A 24,142-nucleotide genomic window follows, 5' to 3' on the forward strand; every position below is an offset into this window, starting at 1 on the left:
TGTCTAGTAAATTCAATCAGACAACACTTTGTTAACTGTGGTATTGTGTAATTATGCATGTTAGACAACTGTTTTTAGAGCCGATGTGTGAAGAAACTTCAGACAATAGTTCATGAAACCGTTGTTGTAAATAGACAAGTGTTTTATTTGTTGTGTTGTTTACGAGCAGTTCAAACAAGGGTTCTATATAGTGTTGTGTGACTGGAAAGCTAACATACAAGTGTTTTTGTAACCATTGTAACATGGCCTTATAGACAAGCCTCTAATAAATAAATGTTGTCTGACTGAATGACTTTTAAGCAACATACAACAGTTTGTATTGTAAAAGTTTTGTTAATAGACTATAAAGACAAGACTTGTTTTATTTAGCGTTATGTAAATGTTTTTCAGACAAGCCTTTTTCTACAAAAACGCTTGTCTGATTGGACATCATGGAAAAAAAAAATAGCAGAAAAACAGAGCAAACCAGCCTGAAAACAGAGGCACACCAACAAATCCACACCAATAAATCCAACAGATCTGACTCAAAACAGAGCCAACCAACAGAGATAAAAACAAAGAAACTAACTTACATCATGAAAGTTAGTTTAGTTCATCACCAAACTAAGAATCAAATAAAATTACATCATAAAAGTTGAATTAGTTCATCTACGTCTCGCATATAACTAGTTGTTGCCTCGTCTAAATCAACATCCGGCAAATTTGGTATAAAGAACTCATTCTCAAGTTCTACTTCCACGGATCCCTCATTTTCTTCATCATTGTCCTCATGATAGTTTTTCTCGGGTAATTTCAACACCACGGACCATAATTTATCAAGAGGATCATCTATGTAACATACTTGTTTAACGTGTTTTGCTAACACAAATGGATCATTAAAAAACCCCAACCTATTCAAATTAACCAAAGTATAACCCAAGTCATCTACCTTAGTCCCTCTATTCATATCAATCCAATTACAACCAAAAATAGGGATCCTAAAGTTGTTATAGTCTAACTCCCATATACCTATTATCACTCCATAAAATGTAGGCGATGCATGCTCAACAATTTGATCCTTCCCCTGCACAACCATGGTATCGGCTTGAACACACACGCCACTGCACTGAACATTACGTGTATCATCACGATCTTTGGTGCTAAAGGTAATCCCATCCATTTTGTAACCATTAAATGTAGGGACATCCTTATTGGGCCCATCTGAGATCTATCTGATTTCTTGTGATATCTCCATTTCGTCGAGCAAATTTGAAGCAATCTGCCCAGGACATCATAAAAGTTATAAATGACTTATGTGACAGTTTTAAAAATGCACAGAAATGCTATAAATAAAGTGCACATAATACCTTTTCTTTGAACCATTCTGGGAATGTCTCATTTTGCTTATTCTTTAGCCACATTTCATTATTTTCATTTGCTGGATATTTGGTCATCAAAAAACACATTTGTTCACTGCATACAATTAGAAAAGACTATGTAAATAATAGAATAATGATATATAATATGACAATTAAGCAGAAAATTAAGAAATGACTTACTTAAAATATGGCCTAACCGCAGCCGTATTTTGTAAAACACATAAATGAGCTAAATGCAAATCATTGTCGCTCGGAGTTATAACTGATGCACCAGATAATGGTCTACAAACGGCATCATTCCTATGCCTACCATTTTTTGGTAACCCAACAGTAGCCTCTTCATGGTTCACCAAACACTCAACAGCTTCTTCTGCAATATAGGCCTCAGCTATGCAACCTTCTGCACGAGCCCGATTTCTTATATACCCTTTAAATGTCTTCATATATCTCTCAAATGGATACATCCACCTAAGAAAAATTGGCCCACAAAGCTCTACTTCTCGTACAAGATGGACCGAGAGATGAAACATCACATCAAACAAGGAGGGGGGGAAGTACTTTTCAAGGTGGCACAAAGTTTCCACCAGCTGGGATTGCATTTTCTCCAACTTATCAACCTCAATAACTTTACTGCAAATTGCCTTAAAAAAGAGACAAAATCTGATGACAGTGTTTCTGACCTGTTTTTGCAGTGACGAACGTATCGCAATTGGGAGCAAGTGATGCAAGATCATATGGCAGTCGTGAGATTTCATTCCAGTAAGTCGAAGAGTTTCCATTGAAACTAAACTTCTAATATTGGAACAGAAGCCATCAGGCAACTTCATGCCAAGAAATGACGAGCAAACTACTTTTTTTTCTGAATGAGTTAAATTCCAAGATGCCAAAGGTAACTTCTCCTTTCTCCCGGGATTTTTTGGCCTTAGCTCCGTTCTTATTCCCATTTCAGCCATGTCTAGCCGGACAGATTCCTTGTCTTTTGTCTTCTTGGGTATATTAAGCATAGTCCCAAGTAATGCTTCGCAAATGTTTTTCTCGATGTGCATCACATCGAGAACATGTCTAACCGGCAAATACTTCCAATACTCAAGTTCAAAAAATATAGAAACCTTCTTAAAAATAGGTCGAACATCACCTTTTTTGAATCGAGGCTGGCGTTGTGTTTTAACAAAGACATGACTCCTTAAATGTTTTGTTCTCTCAAGCACCTCCTCCCCGGTTAATGGAATTGGGGCAGTTTCCTTTTCCACTGTGTTATCAAAATCTTCTTTCTTCCTTCGATATGGATGTGCACGGGGCAACCACCTCCGATGCCTCATGACCACGCACTTACGGTAATTAGACAGCCTCGTTGCTTTTGTTCCATCAACACAAACATGACATGCATTATACCCTTTTACAATGTTCCCCGACAAGTTACCATAGGCTGGATTGTCACTAATTGTCCATAATAAGATGCCTCGCAGCAAAAAATACTCCTTCTTGTATGCGTCATAAACTTGTTTTCCGGTCCATAACTTTTGTAAATCTTCAATAAGCGGTTGAAGGAACACATCGATATCATTGCCGGGTTCCTTTGGTCCGGATATCAATAAACATAGCATGATGTACATCCTTTTCATACAAAGCCATGGTGGGAGATTATAGATTGACATCAATACTGGCCAACAAGAGTAATCAACATTTGTGCTATAAAAAGGATTGAATCCATCCGAGGATAAAGCTAACCGGACATTTCTAGAATCTGAAGAAAACTCGGGCCACTTCACATCGACATCCTTCCATGTTTTTGAATCTGCCGGATGTCTTAATTTACCATCTTTTATTCTCTCTTTGTCATGCCAAGTCATATTTTTAGCTATTTGAGGAGAATTGAATAAAGTCCTCAAACGTGGTATTAACGGAAAATACCATAGAACCTTTGCCGGAACCCCTTCCAATTCTTCTCCTTTTTTGTTCAACTTCCATCTAGATGCTTGACATATACGACAACTTGTCTCGTCTTCATCTCTTTCCCCTCGGTATAATAAACAATCATTCGGACACACATGAATTTTTTCATACTCCATTCCAAGAGCACACAAGCTTTTCTTAGCCTCGCTGAATGAAGAAGGAAAATTGTTGCCTTCCGGAAGCATAGACCCAACCAGTAGTAGAAGTTCAGAGAAGCAAGCATCCGATACTTGGTATTTTGCTTTCAAATTATACAACTTCACTAGAGCCTTCATCTTTGTAAATCCTTCACATCCCGGATAAAGTGGTTCATGTTCAGATTTAACATGGTTAAAGAAATCTGATGAATCGAGGGAAACATCATCATCACTATCATTATTCTCTGCATTGATAGGGATTTGGTCCACAGCATCTGAACTGGCTGTCCCTTCAGCGGGAGATAGACTTTCTGTAATCAATTCTCCATGCCAAATCCAACGAGTGTAGGTCTGATCTATTCCATTTTGAAAAAGATGGCACCTCACTGTTGGAGCTTTCCACGATTTACTATGTGCGCATTTTAAACATGGACAGCTGATTTTGTTTTCATCATATCCGTTCTCGAATGCAAACAACAATAGTTCTTCTACTCCTCTTTGAAATTCCCTTGTTCTTCTATCAGCCCTCAACCAAGACCTGTCCATCTATATTGAACAATAAATATAATCAGTTTACTACAACTATATATATTATGAACATATAAACCTGGAGAAATTTAGTACAAGACACCTTAATAACACAAATATGAATCCAGAGGGAGATAGAACAGAGCTACTGTGGTTAACTAACTTGCAGCATTATTTATGTTAGACAACGACACCTTTGATATGTGCAAAAACTAAACTAGAAACTGAACTAGAAACTCTTACTAGCATCCTTAACACAACTTTAAAATGAAATTAAATAACATCCTCTCTGATAGTAAGTTGTCAAGACATTTGTGTTGATAAGGGCCAGTCTCTGTAGTTGTCAAGATAAATAATATTTATCTTACAGTTACAGTTAAGTTCATGTTATTTGAATAGACCTTCATCCCTACTTGACTAATATTTATCAAGGAAACAATGAGTCAACCAAGACGAACTGGAGTAGATCCTCATATTTGTTAATGTTATCTTTGGAACAAATAATAGAATCTCATATTAAAATTATTCAAAATACCCTTAATATGACAACAAGCAAACAGTAGAAAACAAGATTAAGATCCAATACTCCAAAATCCCCAAATATTATCTATGAACCCTTATTTCAAATTCATACAAATTACAAATTACATACAAGTGATAGAAATGATAGAATCATAAATTACATACAAATGATAGTCAAATATTATGTTTGGTTTTAAATACCTTGAAATGAGACCAGAGGCTTTACAAGAGGCTTTACCAGAGGCTTAATTGTTCTTCACTAGAGGGGAGATTGAGATGAAATCGAGAGAAAAGGTGGAGGCTTTGAACAAAATCGAAGGTTGAGCTTGAGACAAAGACAAAATCAAAAGTTGAGCTTGAGAGAGAAAGTTGAGTCGAAGAGAGGGAGAGGGAAATGATTTTTGTCGAAGAGAGGTAGAGGGAGAGGACATTCAGACAAAGATATATTTTATTCTGACACAGATATTGTATTAAATGAACTGATAATTAATGCACGTGCTATTTGTAAGAAGTAGGTGTGGAAAATGTTTACGGGTGAGAAGCATTCACAAAAGAAAACCGTTGTGCACACATCTAGTAGACAACGGTTTTTAATTGTACTGTTGTAATTAGAGCTTTCACACAATGGTCTTGTTCAAATAAACTATTGTCTGAAACAGACAAGGGTTTAAGGGTTGAAAACCGTTATTTGAAATAGTTTTCAACAATACTTTTCTCAGATAAACCGTTGTAGGACAGTTAACGGATCTTTCACTAACACTTTCATTCATCGCCTTACGGATTAACGTTATTTTCCCCGTTGAATACTCATGTGACCCACAATAGTAACAATTACATATATGTGTATGATCTCTTACTTCAAAGTTTCGATATAAAATCTTGTGCAGATATATCTTTTACAATGCTAATGACGACTACATTACTGATACTTAATAGAATATAACTGTTTTTCAGTTTTGTTATTCATATTATCGTAAACTATCAAGTCCGACCTTTTATGTTTATCTAGGAATGACGGTTAAAAAGAATCAAAATGAAGAACATGATCAATTTCCCAACACAACATATTCACAGTCATATATCGTGTAACAAAGTATAACGTTTTTAACTATCAACAGTTACGTGTATCAAACTTACAAGTACTATTAAAATATTATTCTAATTTATTAATAAGTGAATATAAGGTATGATAATATTAATGTTTTTGTCGCATGTAACTCGTTTATTTGTGCAAAAGATGCATTATTTTAGGATCAAAATCACTTTACCTTTAAAGAAGCATTTACAAAAGAAAACCGTTGTGTTCACGTCTACGAGACAACAGTTTTTAATGGTACCATTGTTGTTTGAGCATTCACACAATGGTCTTCTTTATATAAACCATTGTCTGAAACAAACAAGCGTTTTTCTATTGTAAACCGTTATTTAAAGTTAATTTCAATAATACTTTTCTCGAACAAACCGTTGTAGAATGGTTAACGATCTTTCACTAACACTTTCATTCATCGCCTTACGGATTAACGTTATTTTCCCCGTTGAATACTCATGTGACCCACAATAGTAACAATTACATATATATGTATGATCTCTTACTTCAAAGTTTCGATATAAAATCTTGTGCAGATATATCTTTTACAATGGTAATGACGACTACATCACTGATACTTAATAGAATATAACTGTTTCAGTGTTATGTTATTTATATTATTGTAAACTATCAAGTCCGACCTTTTATGAATGTTTTTGTCGCATGTAACTCGTTTATTTATAATATTCCCTAATTTGATTTGTGTAAAAAATGCATTATTTTTTGATCAAAATCACATTACCGTTAGAGAAGCATTTACAAAAGAAAACCGTTGTGTACACTTCCAGTAAACAACGGTTTTTAGTTGTATCGTTGTTGTTTCAGCTTTCACACAATTGTCTTCTTTATATAAACCATTGTCTGAAACAGACAAGGGTTTCCGGCTTGGAAACCGTTATTTGAAATTGTTTTCAACAATACGTTTCCCGGATAAACCGTTGCAGGACGGTTAACGGATTTTTAACTACATTACACCTAGTACACTTTCGATATTTTTGCTTTTTTATATTTTTATATTTATTTTTATATAATATAATATAAGTATTTTTATATTCTTGCATCAAATAACCTTTTTCACTATTTATTGTAATTAAAAATAAATTAAAATAAACCATAAAAAATTAACATAATATTTTTATATTTATTTTAGTTACTTATAATTTCAGAAAAATTTCACAGCTGCTATTTCATTTGCCTCGCTTTTGCCCCTTTGGTCACTTCCCCCTCATTTTTCAAACCCTTATTTCATTTCCCCCTTTCAAACCCTCGATTCATTTCACTCACACATCCATTTCTCTTCAAACCCAGTACCAGTTGCCCTGTAGGTACTCTCTCTCTCTCTCTCTCTCTCTCACACTCACTCACTCTCTCCGTATCACTTTTTGATTTTTGTTTGAGATGTATGAATGTGTTCTAGATTTATGTTTTCCTATTCTCCATAGCTCTTTTCTTTACAACCTGACTATGGGTTATTCTCGTAATCATGTGGGTTGTGAGTTTTAGGGATGCATGTTTAATTCAGTTTATTTTTTGCTTAATTTTTGGTAATATGCATGTTTTTAGGTCATATTTGTTTGTGGGTTATGTTTGTGGGTGTTCTATTATTTGTGGGTTATGATTTTTTTATGTCTCTTGCTTCATATTTTGCTAATTGGGGTGATTGGAGTGTTTATCTGTTAGCATTTGTGTGTTATGGGTTATGTCCCATGTTTTTAGGTCGTCTTTGTTTGTGGGTTATGTTTGTGGGTGTTCTTTGATTTTTTGAAGGGGCAACAGAGGTTCTAATGTTTGTGGGTTATGAGTTCTTATGTGTCTTGCTTCATATTTTGGTAATTTGGATTTTTGGAGTGTTTATGTGTTGCCATATATCAGTGTCTTGTTCATGTTTTTGTTAACTCATGTCTTATTAATATGTTTTTGGTTATATTTTGTAGAAATTAATTATGGCCCCTTCAAGGAAATCAAAACTGACAAAATCTTGTCCCAATACCACTACCACCAACCTTTTAAAGGCACTAAAAAGAAACATATCGGTGGAGACTGGCGGGGTAAAAGAAAAGTCGAAAAGGAATGTGGTGCAGCCTTCCCCTCAAGATTCTTCCCCTCAAAATTCCTCTCCTCAGTCCATAAAGAAAAAGGCCATTTCTACCCGCCTACAACAGCAATTGAACAAGAAGAGGAAACGGGTGGAAGAACCAGTGGCTAATAAAGAAGGAGTTAAGCTATTAAAACGGGGTGCAGTTACGATGCATAGGATTATTAGGAGAAAGATGTTGGGAGAGAAATTAACAGTGAGTTTCAACGCAAAGGGTGAGCCGTACGGTGCCGTTGCCACACAGATGCAATCTTACATTGGGGTTCTTGCGAGAACTAAGGTCCCTATTTGGTATGAAACTTGGAAACGAGTGCCAAAAGAAAGAAAAAACAAAATATGGGATTGTGTGCAGGTAAAAACGATTCCATGACACTTTGTGTTACTAATATTTCTAATTTCTATTCATTGTTGAAGACTTACTTACTTATTAAACATGCTTATGATTGTAGACGGCGTTCGATGTGCCATTAACAGCAAGGAGGATTGTGTTAAAATCTGCCTGCCAGAAGTGGAGGGAGTTCAAGAGCCGTTTAACAACGAATTATATTCTACCTTTTCGTGAACAACCTGAGTTGCTTGCACATCCACCGGCAGACTATACATTTATTGAAAAGCCACATTGGGACATTTTTGTTGCCGATCGTTTATCTAAAGATTTTCTAGTGAGTTCCAAAAAATTTTTGATTACAAATTGATGCATGCTTAGTGGTGTGTGCTAATATGTTTGATATTCTTTTGTAGGAAATACACAATAAGCAGAAAGGTAGAAGGAGCTTGAATCTATATGGTCACTACATGTCTCGGAAGGGTTATGCCAACTTGGAACAAGAAATTGTAAGTATCAATATAATCGTTTTTTTCCACTTGACATTGTTTAATTATGTTCAGACATTAATTTTTTAAACTGCTCATACATGCCAGTCTGGTGGTGATCCTGAAATGGAGATAGACCGGGCAAGTACATGGCTCCTTGCACGGTGTGATAAAGCTGGGAAGTATAAGTCGAAAAAAATTGAGACCATTGCTGAAGATATTGTAAGGGCCTGTTAATAATAATTTTTTTATATGTGTATTATTTCTATGTTCCATCTATATATACATGATAACATAGTTAAATTGTGTTTAGGTTAAAGTGTTATTTTTGTGTTCAAGTATGGTTTATATTGGTGATTTGAATATATCGATTTCCATGTATTTAAAGTGTGTTGTTTAATATAGGAGAAGATGAAGAAGAAAGTTCATGATGGGGATTTGACAGAGGTAGGCACGAATGATGTGTTGACCAAAGTTCTGGGGAATCCTGAGCACCGCGGAAGGGTCCGTGGTCAAGGGAGTTATGTTAAACAGTCTGTCTACTTCAATCTTCCCAAACAAAAAAGGAAAAGCCGAACAATTGAAGAGAAGATCCAGGAAGGTATTCAGAAATTTATGACAGAAGAGACTGATAAGATTATTCAAGAGAGAGATGTATTTTGGGCTGCAGAAATGGCGAAGCTCAAAGAAGCTTTAGGTTTAAAGAAATTGTTTGCTGAAGAGAGTCCAAATATTGGTTCACAACAAGGAAGTTGTTCGAAAGGAGGAGTTGCTAATTTGGAGTTGGAGTTAGTAGCAGCGAGAAAGAAACTAGATCTCGATGGAGATCAAGGTTCTGCTGAAGAGAAAGATGTTGAGAAGGATGAGTTTGTAGAGAAAGATGTTGCTGAAGAGAAGAATGGGGTTGAAGAAATACAAAGGGAGGAAAATGGTGAAGTGAAGGGATCTGAGGTTCTTGAAGTTGTGGACAACCCTGTGGACAACCCTATGGACGACGTTGCATTGATAAACCAACGTCCTTCTACATGGGAATTGTTCATTGAAACCCCCACCAATGTTGTTGCTCATGCAACAGTTGACATGGTTTCTACTGTGCTTCACAGAAAGCCAAATGGAGAAGATAATGCACGAGTCTCCATTACTCATGTAATTCAAGGAGCTGCTCACATCCCATTTCCAATCGAAGATGAGATCACTACTGTGGAACAAGCTGTTGGGACATTTATTGCGTGGCCAAGAAACCTCTTACGGGAAGTGAATGCAGCCAGTGATGATATGGTGAAACCTCGAACCGTGAAGGTACTTTTGATACCCCAGCTTTTCTTTGTCGTTAATCATGTTAAGTATTACACTAAAAACAGAGGTTGAATAATATAACTGTTGTATAGGCCTCTCATATGTATTGAGGTACTTAATTTTTATTTTATTTATTTTCATGTACGTGTCTATCCATAATTAAGAAAATATGTTATCTAATAAGATAAATTATTAACATATATTTGGAATTATATATATCTATGCTTAGATTTTTTTATCAATATTAAATTGTCCATTTCTCAAATCACTCGGCGGGTCTATTTTAGTTTTCTCTTCTAATTTTTTTCCCAATTTTTCTTTACAGGGAGGCAAGAAAAATGGAATAAAGAAAATGAAGAAGGTGAATGAGTTGGTGTCGGAAATCGATTCTGTGGTTAACATGGGCCCTGACTTTCCTCCTACTTTAAAGAAATTATGGCTTTGGGCAAGTGCTACTTTAAAAGATGGTCGCTCACACCCTTTTCAGTTATCCAAAGAAGCTTTTGGATCGAGTGTTTGTTTAAATCAGACTTTAAAGCTTTGTGCTTTGGAGGTGAAATTTCAGGAGGAGTCATTTGCATGTTTATCAAGTAAGTGCCAAAGTTGTAATTTTCCCTATACTTTTCTATTAGTTCCTGAATGCAATTTATGCATTTTAGTGATGATTGTTTACTTATTTTTATGTAGTGTTCTCCAAGATCATTTGAGAAAGCACAAAATGACAGACATGATAACATTTGTTAATCCGTCCAAGATTGGCGCCATCGGTTGTGGTACTCCAGCAGCGAGATCACGTGCCCTCTCTCTTAGATTCAAAGATGCCAAGCCAGGCCAAGTTTTTCTTTTGCCATATCACCACACGTAAGTACATGTCTTTTTTCAATTCGTTCCCCTGATTATTAATTTTGATTTGTCATATAAATATAAATATATAAATAAATAAATAAATCAAATAGATGAATATATATATATATATATATATATATTTGAATGTCTTATTTTTGGATATGTTCAAGTTGAAGAATGACTTGGTTTTGACTTGTAGGAACCACTGGGCACTTACTGTGGTTAATCCAAATGCACAACTGGTTTACCACATGGACCCGTTAAAGCGGCGCATCGCAAATGAAGAATGGATCGAAGTGGTTAACAAGTGAGTTACTTATACATTCTGTGTTCATTTTTTAATCAATTAAGGAGAAATGTGTTTATGCTCCTTTATTATATTTTGTTGTAGTGGCATCAAAATTTACAGGGAGGAGGAGAAGATAATTCTCAAGAAGAAAATAAACTGGGAGAATTTAGCGGTATAAATATCTTCATACTTCAAGTCTTATTGAGTTCTGGAAATTTTACGAGTGTAGCATTTTACGTGATCCTTTTTTTTCAGGGAGTTCCTGTCCAGACTGGGACCACTGATTGTGGTCTCTTTCTAATGCATTATATGAAAGAAATATGTCTCGACAAGGAACTTAAGTTTGCAACAAAGGTATAAAATGTATAGTTTCCAGTTTTGTGCTGAATTTCATGTGACCATTTATCATTTTGCACCTGCACTAACAATTTTCCTTATTTAAGTGGGCGCGAAGGACCAATGTTGTTTGTGATGCCGATGACCTCAATGAAATCAAGTGTACGTGGGCAAAGTACTTCATGAGGCAGCATGCTATTTAGGCCTGTAAGTCTAAATGTAAAGACAACCCTATCTGTTACATAGGGATGATAACTCAACAGTAGAACAGGACAAGCAAATAACACTACGTCTGCACCGGAATCGGAAGATACAAAGACAAAGGTTGAAGAAGCCATCTACAGTCTTGAAGGAATAAGTTCACTGGAAGAAGTTCATTAATATGTTCATGCCTCAGTGAAGAATAAAGATTGAAGTATTCAAGATTGTGGAAGTAATGAAGATGTTGTCCAAGTACTCGAAAGATTTCAGTGCAACCCCTGAAGCAAGATATTTCAGGATATCTTGGTTGGTTATTTATAATCACCAAATTGAAGCAATACTCAAGTCTGGTGTGACTGATTAAGTACGTTGTCAAGAAAAGAAGACGGAGAATCAATTCTGTATCAGTCGTTCGTGAACCAGACCAGTGCACAGGACGTCAGTACGTGTGAATTGAATTCGAAGGATTCAATCAAGGATAACTTAATCAAGTCAAGGCAAAGCGACCTCCAAATTAACTAGTAAACACTTATATGTATATATGTGTAACATATATGTATGTATATAAGTGTGCTAGATTGTTCTAAGTTAGAACAAGGAAGAAATGGAGCAAGCTAGAAAAGAACAAGGAAGGAATTAATATTAATTCTTCCTTGCGCCAAGAGTGGAACAAGGAAAGAATTATTTATTATAATTCTTCCTTGCTCCAAATTCATCAGCCAGCCATTTCTCCTTGCGCCAATAGGAACAAGGAAGACATTTTGTTCCTTGCGCCAAGAAATGGAGCAAGGAAGAAAATTACACATAATCTCTCCTTGCGCCAAGAATGGAACAAGGAAGGATTTATATTAAAAATCTCTCCTTGCGCCAAGTGCAGTGTTCCTTGCGCCAATTTCCATATTAACAATTCTTTTGAATTGTTTCAACTGGAACGAGGAAGGAATTCATGTTTAATTTCTTCCTTGCGCCGGTTGATTCATTTAAACAATTCTTTTGAATTGTTTTGGCGCAAGTTGAAGGAGGAACGAGGAAGGATGGAATGAGGTAGCTATATTCTGATTGGTGGAGAGCTTCCTTGCGCCTAGCGCAAGCACCAGCTGAGTGTTGAATCCAAAGTCTATAAATAGAGGCTTTGTGTTTCATTTTGAACACACAACTACAACTACCCACATTACACACTTTGTAAAGGGCACACACTACACACATACGAGAGCTTAGATAGAAGATCTGTTTTGATAGGCGTTTGTGTGTAGAGTGTATTGTAGTCTCTGCAGCCAACCTTCGGGTTTGGATTTATAGCACCTTCGAGGTATTTATCAATATACAGATATACCTTGGAAAATATTGTGTGTTGGTTTAATATTTTCATATCCTCAGAAACCGACCTTATAAATATCCGGAACACGAAACCCATTACAGGACTGCAATTTATTTATCCGTAAAATTCGAAAGAATTTTAAATTGTAGTGAGTATCGTATTCAACCCCCCCCTTCTACGATACTTTGGACCTAACAAGGCCGCGTACTTGACTGGTTTATTTTAGGATGCACATATGTATATATATATATTGGGAGTTGTCGTTGAATTATTCGTTGTTTTTGTTGCATGGATTTAGACTTGTCTCTCATTTTGGATATGTGCATCCAAAAATATATTAACACTGTCCAGGAATGGTTAAAGAGTTTGTTGGTTGGGTTTTTGGTGGATTTTGTTGGTTGAAAGGTGAATAGTAGTTGGTGAATATAACTAGTTGGTGGATAATTAGTTGGTGGATATATATATTGGTGGTTATTGGTTTGTATTTTGGTTTGTACTTGGTTGGTTTTAATGTTGGTAATGAACACTATTGTTTACCAATGTTTGACATTGTTAATTATATTGTCCAGCCTATTTTATTTATATCATCTAAAACCATTGTGTGTTATAATTTTAGCTAATGGGACATTTAGAGGGCCATTGTTACAAGATACATAATACAATGGCCACTCTGATAATAAGTATTGTGTGACATAACTCAAACAACACTCCTTGTTATTAAACCATTGTCCAAACAAACGAGTTACAAGAGTATATTGAAACATAAAGACTTGTCCAAACATTTAAAAGACAACAAAATGGATGAAGAAAACTGTTGTCTCAAGACCTACAAACAACAAAATATAAAAATAAAAATGTTGTCCAAGACATATACCAATAAGTAATAGTAGTAATAAACCATTGTCTAAATCCATGTTATTCGAGCATTTGTGACAAAAACCGTTGTATAAGAGCTGTCACACAATAGTTTCAGTTTGTAAACTATTGTTATAAGGAGTTTTACACAAGTGTATCTATTTTCTAAGCCCCTTGTGCGAGGTACTTAACCACCAGCCTCTATAACACAAACACACTTGTCGGATACTCTTATAAACAACAATATTTAAACATAAAACGCTCGTCTAAGACATATACAAATAAGAAATTAGTTATAATAAAATGTTGTCTAAGACATATACAAATAAGTAATAGTAGTAATAAACCATTGTCTAAATCCATGTTATTCAAGCATTTGTGACAAAAACCGTTGTATAAGAGCTGTCACACAATAGTTTCAGTTTGTAAACTATTGTTATAAGGGGTTTTACACAAGTGTATCTGTAATATAAACCCGTTGTACAACATACTAAAAAATGAGCTTTTGTTATACAAATACGCTTGTCGGATACTCTTATCAACAAGGGTATCTAACTACATAAACTGTTGTCTGTATTGCTACTAACAACACAAATCCAAAATAAGACTATTGTTGTGAAACCCTTATAACAACACTTTCTTAAACAAACATGTTGTTGTTTCCTGGTCTGGCACAACACGCCCTAAAATATAAACAGTTGTGCTTCTTTTTCTCACACAACGGTCGGTACCGTTGTCTGAGGTGCGTATCAGACGGCACCTCAATAGACCACGGTTTTCTTTGGCATCAGACAACGGGCAAAAACCGTTGTCTGATGCCAGTTTTGTTGTAGTGAGAGGCAATACATTATTCTTTTAAACATTTATGTCAATTGTTCATTCAATAAATGTATTTATTATGATCTAAATTATTGCGATATTTTGTTAGCATAATAAATGTCCTTAGAATCATGATACACATTATATAGTTTAAGTACATGACTTGAACTTGAGATTATATAATATATCATATTCTTAAAGGTCCCTAGTCGAGTATTATTATATAGGACGATAATAATACATAGATAGACTAGTATGTTGTTTGACAAGATAACCACATCACATTGGTTATAAGTATGGGGATACTAAAGTCAATGCATTATAGATCAATGGGATCTACGATCGATGGAACCACTCCCAAATCAGAAATGAACTTTCGAATCCAAACGGCCTCCTTAGCTGCTTCACAAGCTGCAATGTACTCAGCCTCCATTGTGGAATCAGCTACTGTTTCTTGCTTTGAACTCTTCCAGCTTACAGCACCTCCGTTTAGACAAAACACTAAACCAGACTGTGATACAGTATCATCTCTGTCTATTTGGAAACTTGCGTCGGTGTAACCTTTTACAACGAGTTTCTCCTCTCCTCCATACACCACGAATGAATATTTAGTTCTCTTCAGGTACTTAACAATATTCTTGACTGCTGTCTAGTGACCTTCACCTAGATTACACTGGTATCTGCTCGTCATGCTCAAAGCATACGAGACATCAGGGCGAGTACATACCATTGCATACATGATAGATCCTATTGTTGAAGCATATGGAACTTTATTCATGAGGTCCTTCTCATCCAATGATTTCGGACACTGGTCCTTAGAGATTGTTATCCCTTGAGACACGGGGACATATCCCCTTTTTGCATTTTGCATTCCAAAACGATGCAAAACCTTATCAATGTATGTGCTCTGACTTAGACCGATCATTCTGCTAGATCTTTCTCTATAGATCCTCATTCCTAGAATGTAGGAAGCATCTCCTAACTCTTTCATAGAGAAATTGCTCCCTAACCAAGTCTTAACAGCCTTTAGAAAAGGTATGTCATTCCCCATTAATAGTATAATATCAACATACAGTACTATGAATGCCACATAGCTCCCACTAACCTTCTTGTAAGCACATGGTTCATCTTCATTTTGAACAAAGCCATATTTTGTGACTATTTCATCAAAACGGATATTCCATCTCCTAAAGGATTGCTTCAATCCATATATGGATCGACGCAATTTACATACCTTGCCAACATTCCTTGGATCGACAAAACCCTCAGGTTGGGTCATGTACACATCCTCTTCAAGGCTTCCATTAAGGAAGGTTGTTTTGACTTCTATTTGCCAGATTTCATAATCATGGAATGCTGCAATGGCAAGCAAAATCCTTATAGACTTGACCATAGCCACTGGTGAGAAAGTTTCATCATAGTCAATACCATGAATTTGTTTGAAACCTTTTGCAACCAGCCTAGCTTTATAGGTCTGAACATTTCCATCCATGTCCTTTTTCTTCTTAGAAACCCATCTGCACCCTATGGGTTTTACCCCTTCAGGTGGATCAACCAAAGTCCATACTTGGTTTTCGTACATGGAATCTATCTCGGATTTCATGGTTTTAAGCCATCTCTTAGAGTCTGGACTGTTCATAGCATCTTGGTATGTGAGAGGCTCATCTTCATCTATAAGCATCAAATAACCACACTGAGTCAAGAGAAATCTATATCCCTCTGGCTCGTGGCGAATTCTACCAGATCTACGAACAACCTGTGTTTGTTGAGCATTATCATTACTATGCTCTTGTTCCACTTCAGGTTCAATGCTATTTTGTGGTTCTCGATCTTCATCGAGATCTATAGTTCTCCCACTGTTTCTTTTGGAAACAAAATCTCTTTCCATGAAGACATCATCTCGAGCAATAAACACTTTCTTCTCAGAAGGACTATAAAAATAATACGCCTTTCTTTCATTTGGGTATCCCACAAAAACGCACTCTTCGGATTTAGGTCCAAGCTTGTCAGATGCTTGACGTTTCACAAACGCCTTACATCCCCAAACTTTCATAAAGTTCATGCCTGACCGTTTCTCCTTCCATACCTCATACGGAGTCTTTTGAACCTTCTTAGTAGGAACACGGTTAAGTGTGAAAGCCGCCGTTTCTAGAGCGTAACCCCGGAAACTTATTTTAAGATCTGCAGGACTCATCATCGATCGCATCTGAAACTCCATTCCATTGAGGTGTACCTGGCGGAGTGAGTTGTGATACAATACCACACTCTTTAAAATACTCTTTAAATTCGGTGCTTAAGTTTTCACCCCCACGATCGGATCGTAAGATCTTAATATTTGCACCTCCGCCAATTTGCTTCTCTACTTCAACCTTGTATTCTTTAAATTTTTCAAAAGAATCGGATTTGTTTTTCATAAGATATACATATCCATATCTACTGAAATCATCAGTAAATGTTATGAAGTAGTAGTAGCCTCCTCTAGCCATCACACGCATTGGGCCACATACATCACTATGTATTAGCTCCAGACGTTTAGTGGCCCTTTGACCCTTACCAGTGAAAGGGGCTTTAGTCATCTTACCAAGCAAAGAAGATTTGGTTATGAGGATTTCGTCACTTTTATTGACGATTATTCTAGATATGGGTACGTTTATTTGTTGCGCCGTAAGTCTGAGTGCTTTGATAAATTCAAAGAGTACAAAGCTAAAACGGAGAAGCGACATAATAAAAGTATCAAGTCACTACGATCTGATCGTGGTGGCGAATACTTGCTTGGGGAATTCAGGGAATATTTATCAGAGAATGGGATAGAATCCCAATTGACTGCACCAGGCACACCCCAGCAGAACGGTGTAGCAGAGAGAAGGAACCAGACTCTTTTAGAGAGTGTTAGATCGATGATGAATTATTCGGATTTACCCAAGTCATTTTGGGGACATGCCTTACAGACAGCAGTTTATCTTCTGAACTTAGTACCTTCTAAGTCGGTTCCTAAAACCCCTTTAGAATTGTGGACCGGGGACAAACCGAGTCTGAGACACATTCGGATATGGGGTTGTCCAGCACATGTGCTGAACAAGAACGCGACTAAGCTAGAATCTCGTACAGAAGTAAAGCTGTTTGTAGGCTACCCCATGGGAACAAAAGGTTATTTATTTTATATTCCTAAGGATCGGGATGTCACTGTTAGCACCAATGCAAGATTCATAGAGGAAGACTATATAATGAATCACAAACCCATGAGTAGTATCGTTTTAGAGGAACTAGTGGGAGGGACGAAAAATGAACCTGTAGTACAAGTAGAACAACCACAGCAGACTGTACAACCGGTCACTAATACCGCACCAGTTCCTCGTCGTAGTGGGAGGGTTGTTCGACAGCCTGACAGATTCATGTTTTTGGGAGAGTCTTCGGACTTGGTCTCTCGTGAACATGATGATGATCCCCGGGCATACGAAGAGGTAATACAAGACAAAGATGCAAGTCTTTGGCAAAAGGCAATGGATTCTGAGATGGAATCAATGTATTCTAATCAGGTCTAGGAGCTCGTGGAACCACCCAAAGGTATAAAACCTATTGGATGTAAGTGGGTCTACAAGAAAAAGAGGGGATCAGACAAAAGGGTGAAAGCCTGGAAAGCAAGACTTGTTGCGAAAGGGTATACTCAGAAAGAATGTATCGATTATGAGGAAACCTTTTCGCCAGTAGTCATTCTTAAGTCAATCCGTATTCTTTTATCTATAGCAGCTCATCTCGATTATGAGATTTGGAAAATGGATGTCAAGACAGCTTTCCTTAATGCAAATCTTGAGGAAACCATCTATATGCAGCAACTAGAGGGATTCATTAAAGAAGGCCAAGAGCATCTTGTATGTAACCTGAAGAGGTCTATTTATGGACTTAAACAAGCTTCTAAGTATTGGAACATTCGCTTTGATCAGGCAGTCCAGTCATATGGATTTGATCAATGTCCAAGCAAAGCATGCGTGTATAAGAGATGTGAGGGAAATGCAGTGGTTTCTCTAGTGCTTTATGTTGATGACATTTTACTCATTAGAAACAATGTTAAGATGTTGTCTTCAATAAAGGCATGGTTGTTCAAACAATTTGAAATGAGGGACTTAGGTGAAGCAGCATACATTTTTGGGATCAAACTAATAAGGGATCGCAAGAAAAGGATGTTGGCTTTATCTCAGGAGCCCTACATAGATGACGTATTGGCTCGTTTTAACATGCAGGACTCCAAGAAGGGTAATTTACCTTTCAGACATGGAGTTACTCTATCAAAGAGGCAGTGTCCTTCGACACCTAAGGAGATAGAGAACATGAAGGCAGTTCCTTATGCTTCGGCATGTGGGAGCCTAATGTATGCAATGTTATGTACGAGGCCTGATATCTTCTTTGCCGTGGGCATGGTTAGCAGATACCAGTCAAACCCAGGACAGGAACATTGGAGTGCTGTAAAAGCAATACTCAAGTACCTGCGAAGGACTAAGGAGTATATGTTGGTTTACAAGTCCTCTGATTTATTGCCTCTGGGATATACCGATTCGGATTTCCAGACAGATAAGGATAAGAGAAAGTCCACCTCGGGATGTGTTTTTACTTTGGGAGCTGGAGCCGTAATATGGAGGAGTTTGAAGCAGAAATGCATCGCAGACTCAACCATGGAAGCCGAATATGTGGCAGCCTCTGAGGCAGCCAAAGAGGCTATATGGTTCCGAAACTTCCTGCTGGATTTGGATGTGGTTCCTAATCTGCCACAGCAAATCACGATTTATTGCGATAACACTGGTGCTGTGGCGAATACCAAGGAACCACGGGCCCATAAGGCAGCGAAACACATAAAGCGTAAGTATCACCTCATACGACAGTTCGTTAAGCGAGGAGATATCATTGTGGCTGACATAGCATCGAAGGATAACCGGGCAGATCCTTTCACGAAGAGCTTACCAGCTAAGGCTTTTCAGGAGCACGTGGAAGCGATAGGAGTCAGATACTTGGTCACATAGTTATTATAGTTGGTAATGGATTGCTTGTAATAGACACTGATATACTGAAAGAGTATCTTGAGTATAAGTGCGAGATTGTTAGGGTTATACTGAAATATTCGTTTGAAGTATATAACAATTATTTGAGAATCTTGAATGCATATTTTCACATTGTCTGTATATTATATATTGTAGACAATCTAGTATCAAATGGGATAGCAGAAGATTAGATTGTCGAGTTCCTTATATAATATAATAAAGGTTCACAGTCGAGGTGGTGTTAGACAAACCACTGGAACGGCTGAAGTATTATTTGGAAATAGTTTATCTTGACTATTAAATAATACTTGTATAATTTGTGTATATTGAACGGGATCAAAATAGTAGAATAATTGTTTCTTTAATTCTGACAATAAAGAACTAAGATTCTATGATGTTATTAATGCTTAAGTTCTTAATCCGGATATAGTGATTGACACTTGTATTTAATGCACATGCCTTGACTCATAAGTTAAGTAATTTATTTTAAATTATGAATTTATGTATTGGGCAATGACATTATATACAGAGTGGGATATTGACTATAGAAGGAAACCGTGTCCGAAAAATATATTCGGGTGATGATGTCCCCTTGAAAGCTCATAAAGATAATTATGCTTTAGTCCTGCAGGCAGATTTGTTCTTGCATAATTATAAGGTTGAGTGGATGATCAAGGATAAAAGATATTGATTAAATTAATTATCAGAAATTAATTTAATTAATGGACATGCGATATCTTAAACATGGGGAATTTATAAGCAATTAATATGAGAGCCGAATTAAATAATTAATTTACAGAATTAGGAAAGGTAGTACAAATATTAATTCTTTAGTGGATTGAATTAATATTTAATGACATTAGGCCTGGCCCAGAAAGTCATTGGAAGGCCTGACCTAATGGTCTATGATCCCTACTGTAGCCTATATATATTCTCGTTCTCCTAAAGCTGAAAGACACACCAAAACGAATTCATCCTGGAGTTTGAGAGAGGCAGACGTTTTTCTGAAGGAGACAACTAGGGTTTTGGGTTTTCGGAGCTTTAAGGAGAGGCACACCTTGGGAGATCGAAGGCCACACTTCGTCCAAGGAGAATCAGGGAATACAGTAGAAGACGTGGATTTGAATCGCTTGCGCTGTAGCGATTAAGGTTAATATTCTGTTCGAACTTTTAATTAGTATCATAAAACGCAGGACCAAGGTCCGATTGTTCCTACACTAGGGACCTTTAACAATATGATATATTATATAATCTCAAGTTCAAATCATTTACTTAAACTATATAATGTGTATCATGATTCTAAGGACATTTATTATGCTAACAAAATATCACAATAATTTAGATCATAATAAATACATTTATTGAATGAACAACTGACATAAAGGTTTAAAAGAATAATGTATTGCCTCTAGGGCACCTACACTAACAATATATGGTTAGATTATTTACTTAATCACGACCGACAAAACATATATATATATATATAGACAAACATTTATATATATATATATATATATATAGGGGTAAGATCCTAGGAGAACTTTTTTATCGAGAGAACCGAGGGAACTAGCCTAACTACCGTACATCGGCCATTTTAATCCAATGGCTATTATAATTAGAAGATTTATTGAATATATATATCAATGATTCAGTAAAGAACATAATTGGATATTAAATAAAAATATCTCCTGGGCAAATATTCATTTATGACCAATGATTTGATTAACATAAATAATAAGATATGTAGTCAATTGATTTCCTTATTTATATTCTTCATATCTTAATCAATCAACGAGAGCATTTAATGTATATTAACTTTGAATTTTGAAATTCAAATTTTCAAAAGATTGACCATGATGAAAATATTTATTCATCAGAGATTCTTTCAAATATTGTGTAAATATCACGTTTAATAAATCAGTACTTTATTATCCATGAAATATTTCTTTTCAATATTGTATAAATATTTAGTTTTCTAATAAAGATTCTTCAAAATATTGTATAAGTACTTAGTTACAGAATTAACTTACGAAATCTATTATAGCAAACTTATATGTTTTCTTGTTAGGAATTCTATAAAGTGCTCTTTAAATATAAATTAAGTTAGTATTATTTTTCACTAATAAAATTTTGAGATTCTTTAAAAAAAACTTAAATATAGTTCACCGTGTTAATATTCTTTTAATTACTTAAAAATTAAAATAGATGTTTTATGTCAATTTTATAAATAAATATTTTAAAATTCTACTATATCCATTCTTCGATATTTGAGCGTACATTTTAAAGAATCTCAGAACATTTTAAAGAATCTCAATTTAATTTCAGTTATACTTTATTGTATATACTATAATCTATTATTAAATGTTATTTTTATAGGTCGCGCTCAAGAGAGAACCAATACTTAAAATGAAACCATAGAAGGTTCTGCTGCAGAACCTGTAATTTTCATAGATTTTCAGGATTTAAATCTAAATACATGTTTTTTCGCATGGTTTTGTGTGTTCAAAAGTAATTTCAAAATTTAATACATAAACGAGAATTTTTTTTATGTGAAGTTCGGAACCCAAACTAATATATAAATATATAATTTTTACAAGAATCTTTAAGTGTACATATATAGAATTTTAGCATATTATAGTATGTAGTAATTCAGCTAAATATTGAAATAAATAAAAATATTCATTTATTATTTTATATTTTAATAATGAGAAATTACTTAGTAATTAGATCCCACAACTTTTCTTTTCCTGATAAAAAATATAAATATGATGGTAATTAATAGATTCCTTAAGAAAATATAATTTTACTAAAATTCGATTATTTAGAAAGATAAATATGAAGTTAATTAGTAGATTTTTTTAAAAGGAATATAGTTATGGTAAAATTCAATTATTTAAAGCAATTTAGAGTATATATTTGTGTATTAAAATAAAATACACAAGTATTTATTATAAAAATATTATTTGTCGGGAGATTCTCTTAAGTGTTTTAAATAAATGAAAATTTTAATTTATTATATTCCATTTTAATAATGGGAAACTAGTTAGTAATTAGATTCCACGACTTTTCTTTTACAGATAAAAAGATAAATACGACGGGAAATAGTAGATTCTTTTAGAGAATATAATTATATTAATATTTAATTTTAAAAAGATAAATATGACAGTAATTAAAAAATTCTTTAAAAGAAATATAACTGTAGTAAAATTCAATTATTTAAAATATTTGAGAGAATATATTTGGGTATTAAAATAAATACACCGGTATTTGTTTGAGAAATATTATTTGTCGGGAGATTCTTTTAAGTGTTTTAAATAAACAAAAATCTTAATTTATTATATTTCATTTTAGTAATGAGAAATTAGTTAGTAATTTGTTTCACAACTTTTCTTTTATAGATCAAAATGATAAGTACGGTGGTAATCAAGTAGACTCCTTAAGAGAATATAATTGTATTAAAATTCAACTAAGTTCTCTAAAATCCTTCGTCAAAAAAAAAGTTCTCTAAAATAATCTTTAATGTAACTTAAAATTCTCTTAAGCGTGCTATGAAAACACATAATTGAATCTTATCAAGGATATTACATACCATTTCTAGAGTAATAATATTTGAATAGTTAAAATATTTTTAAATATATATAGAAATTCACTTGACTTTTGTAAGAATAGTTAAAAGAGTCTCATTTAAATGCTCACTGATATGTAATAATTACATGCTATTCACACAAATCATCTATAATCTAATAAAACACATAATGGAATCTTGATAAAAAAAAATCTACAACCTATACTAAAAATTGATGTCTTTTACAGAGGAACACTAATATCTTTTAAAATGTATAAAGGAATCTTTTTTAATAGATTTTAATTAGAATAGTTAAATGAATCATGGTTAAATTATCCTTAATATTGATTAAATATATACTCTTAACATAAATATTCTTCAATATAATAAATATCTAATAAAACACAAAATCAAATCATGACATTCAACTTTGTGTCTAAAAACACACATAATGAAATATTAACGAAGTATCCATAAATTATTAATAGAATATTATTTTAATATGTAGATTATTTCAAAATGTATATCAGAACATCTTGTAGAATTTTAGGAGATTGTATTTTCGAATAATTAAAAATATATTAATAAAGTAGTAAGAACATCTAGTAGAACCTTGACATTATTTTGACTAAAATAATGGTTGTAATTGGTTGGGGTTTTTTGTGTGACAGATATGGCTTATTAGATAACAGAACACCTGTTAGATTAATATTCTATAATATAAATTTTAGTATTTTAAATTTATTATAATTAAAATCTTGGTGAAGTTGTTTGTGAAAACTTCAGAATATCATAGGCAAGTAACATTTGTAAAAAAGATTTCTTAGAAAATGTCAGTAAGAACAAGTTCTACCATTTTAATCGTGTACAAAGTACAATGACATAATCATTCTTATAATTTTCTTGAGTCCAGTGAATAGCCAATTCAAATCCTCTAACTATTCTTTTGGCTTAGTTTAGCAGCATGAGTTCCGTGATTGCCCGGCATAATAGATATTTTTTTCTGCTTTCCAGCAATAAATCAAGACTTTGAATTTTCTTTCCATGACAGAAGTTGTTGCAGCCCATAGGGAATCAAGAGATGAACATGTTGG

The 24,142-nt window shown here is 34.7% G+C and overlaps 1 protein-coding gene and 2 long non-coding RNA genes across 3 annotated transcripts; 2 read left to right on the plus strand and 1 right to left on the minus strand.

Moving 5' to 3' along the window:
- Positions 1 to 1,207: 1,207 nt before the first annotated feature.
- LOC135151495 (uncharacterized) lies at positions 1,208 to 3,994 on the minus strand. Its single transcript, XM_064089975.1, has 3 exons — positions 1,539 to 3,994; positions 1,347 to 1,452; positions 1,208 to 1,258 (listed from the first exon to the last, which is right to left on the minus strand). The coding sequence occupies exons 1-3, from the start codon at positions 3,992 to 3,994 to the stop codon at positions 1,208 to 1,210; spliced, it is 2,613 nt and encodes an 870-aa protein (XP_063946045.1).
- Positions 3,995 to 8,138: 4,144 nt separating this feature from the next.
- On the plus strand, positions 8,139 to 8,716 carry LOC135151630 (uncharacterized). The gene is made up of 3 exons (XR_010290389.1): positions 8,139 to 8,342; positions 8,422 to 8,514; positions 8,602 to 8,716. It is a non-coding gene; the product is annotated as an uncharacterized LOC135151630 (long non-coding RNA).
- A 1,766-nt stretch (positions 8,717 to 10,482) lies between these two features.
- On the plus strand, positions 10,483 to 11,097 carry LOC135151632 (uncharacterized). Its single transcript, XR_010290393.1, has 3 exons — positions 10,483 to 10,650; positions 10,835 to 10,942; positions 11,027 to 11,097. It is a non-coding gene; the product is annotated as an uncharacterized LOC135151632 (long non-coding RNA).
- Positions 11,098 to 24,142: the final 13,045 nt, after the last annotated feature.

Source organism: Daucus carota, chromosome 3 (genome assembly GCF_001625215.2).
Source record: "Daucus carota subsp. sativus chromosome 3, DH1 v3.0, whole genome shotgun sequence".
NCBI lineage: Eukaryota > Viridiplantae > Streptophyta > Magnoliopsida > Apiales > Apiaceae > Daucus > Daucus carota.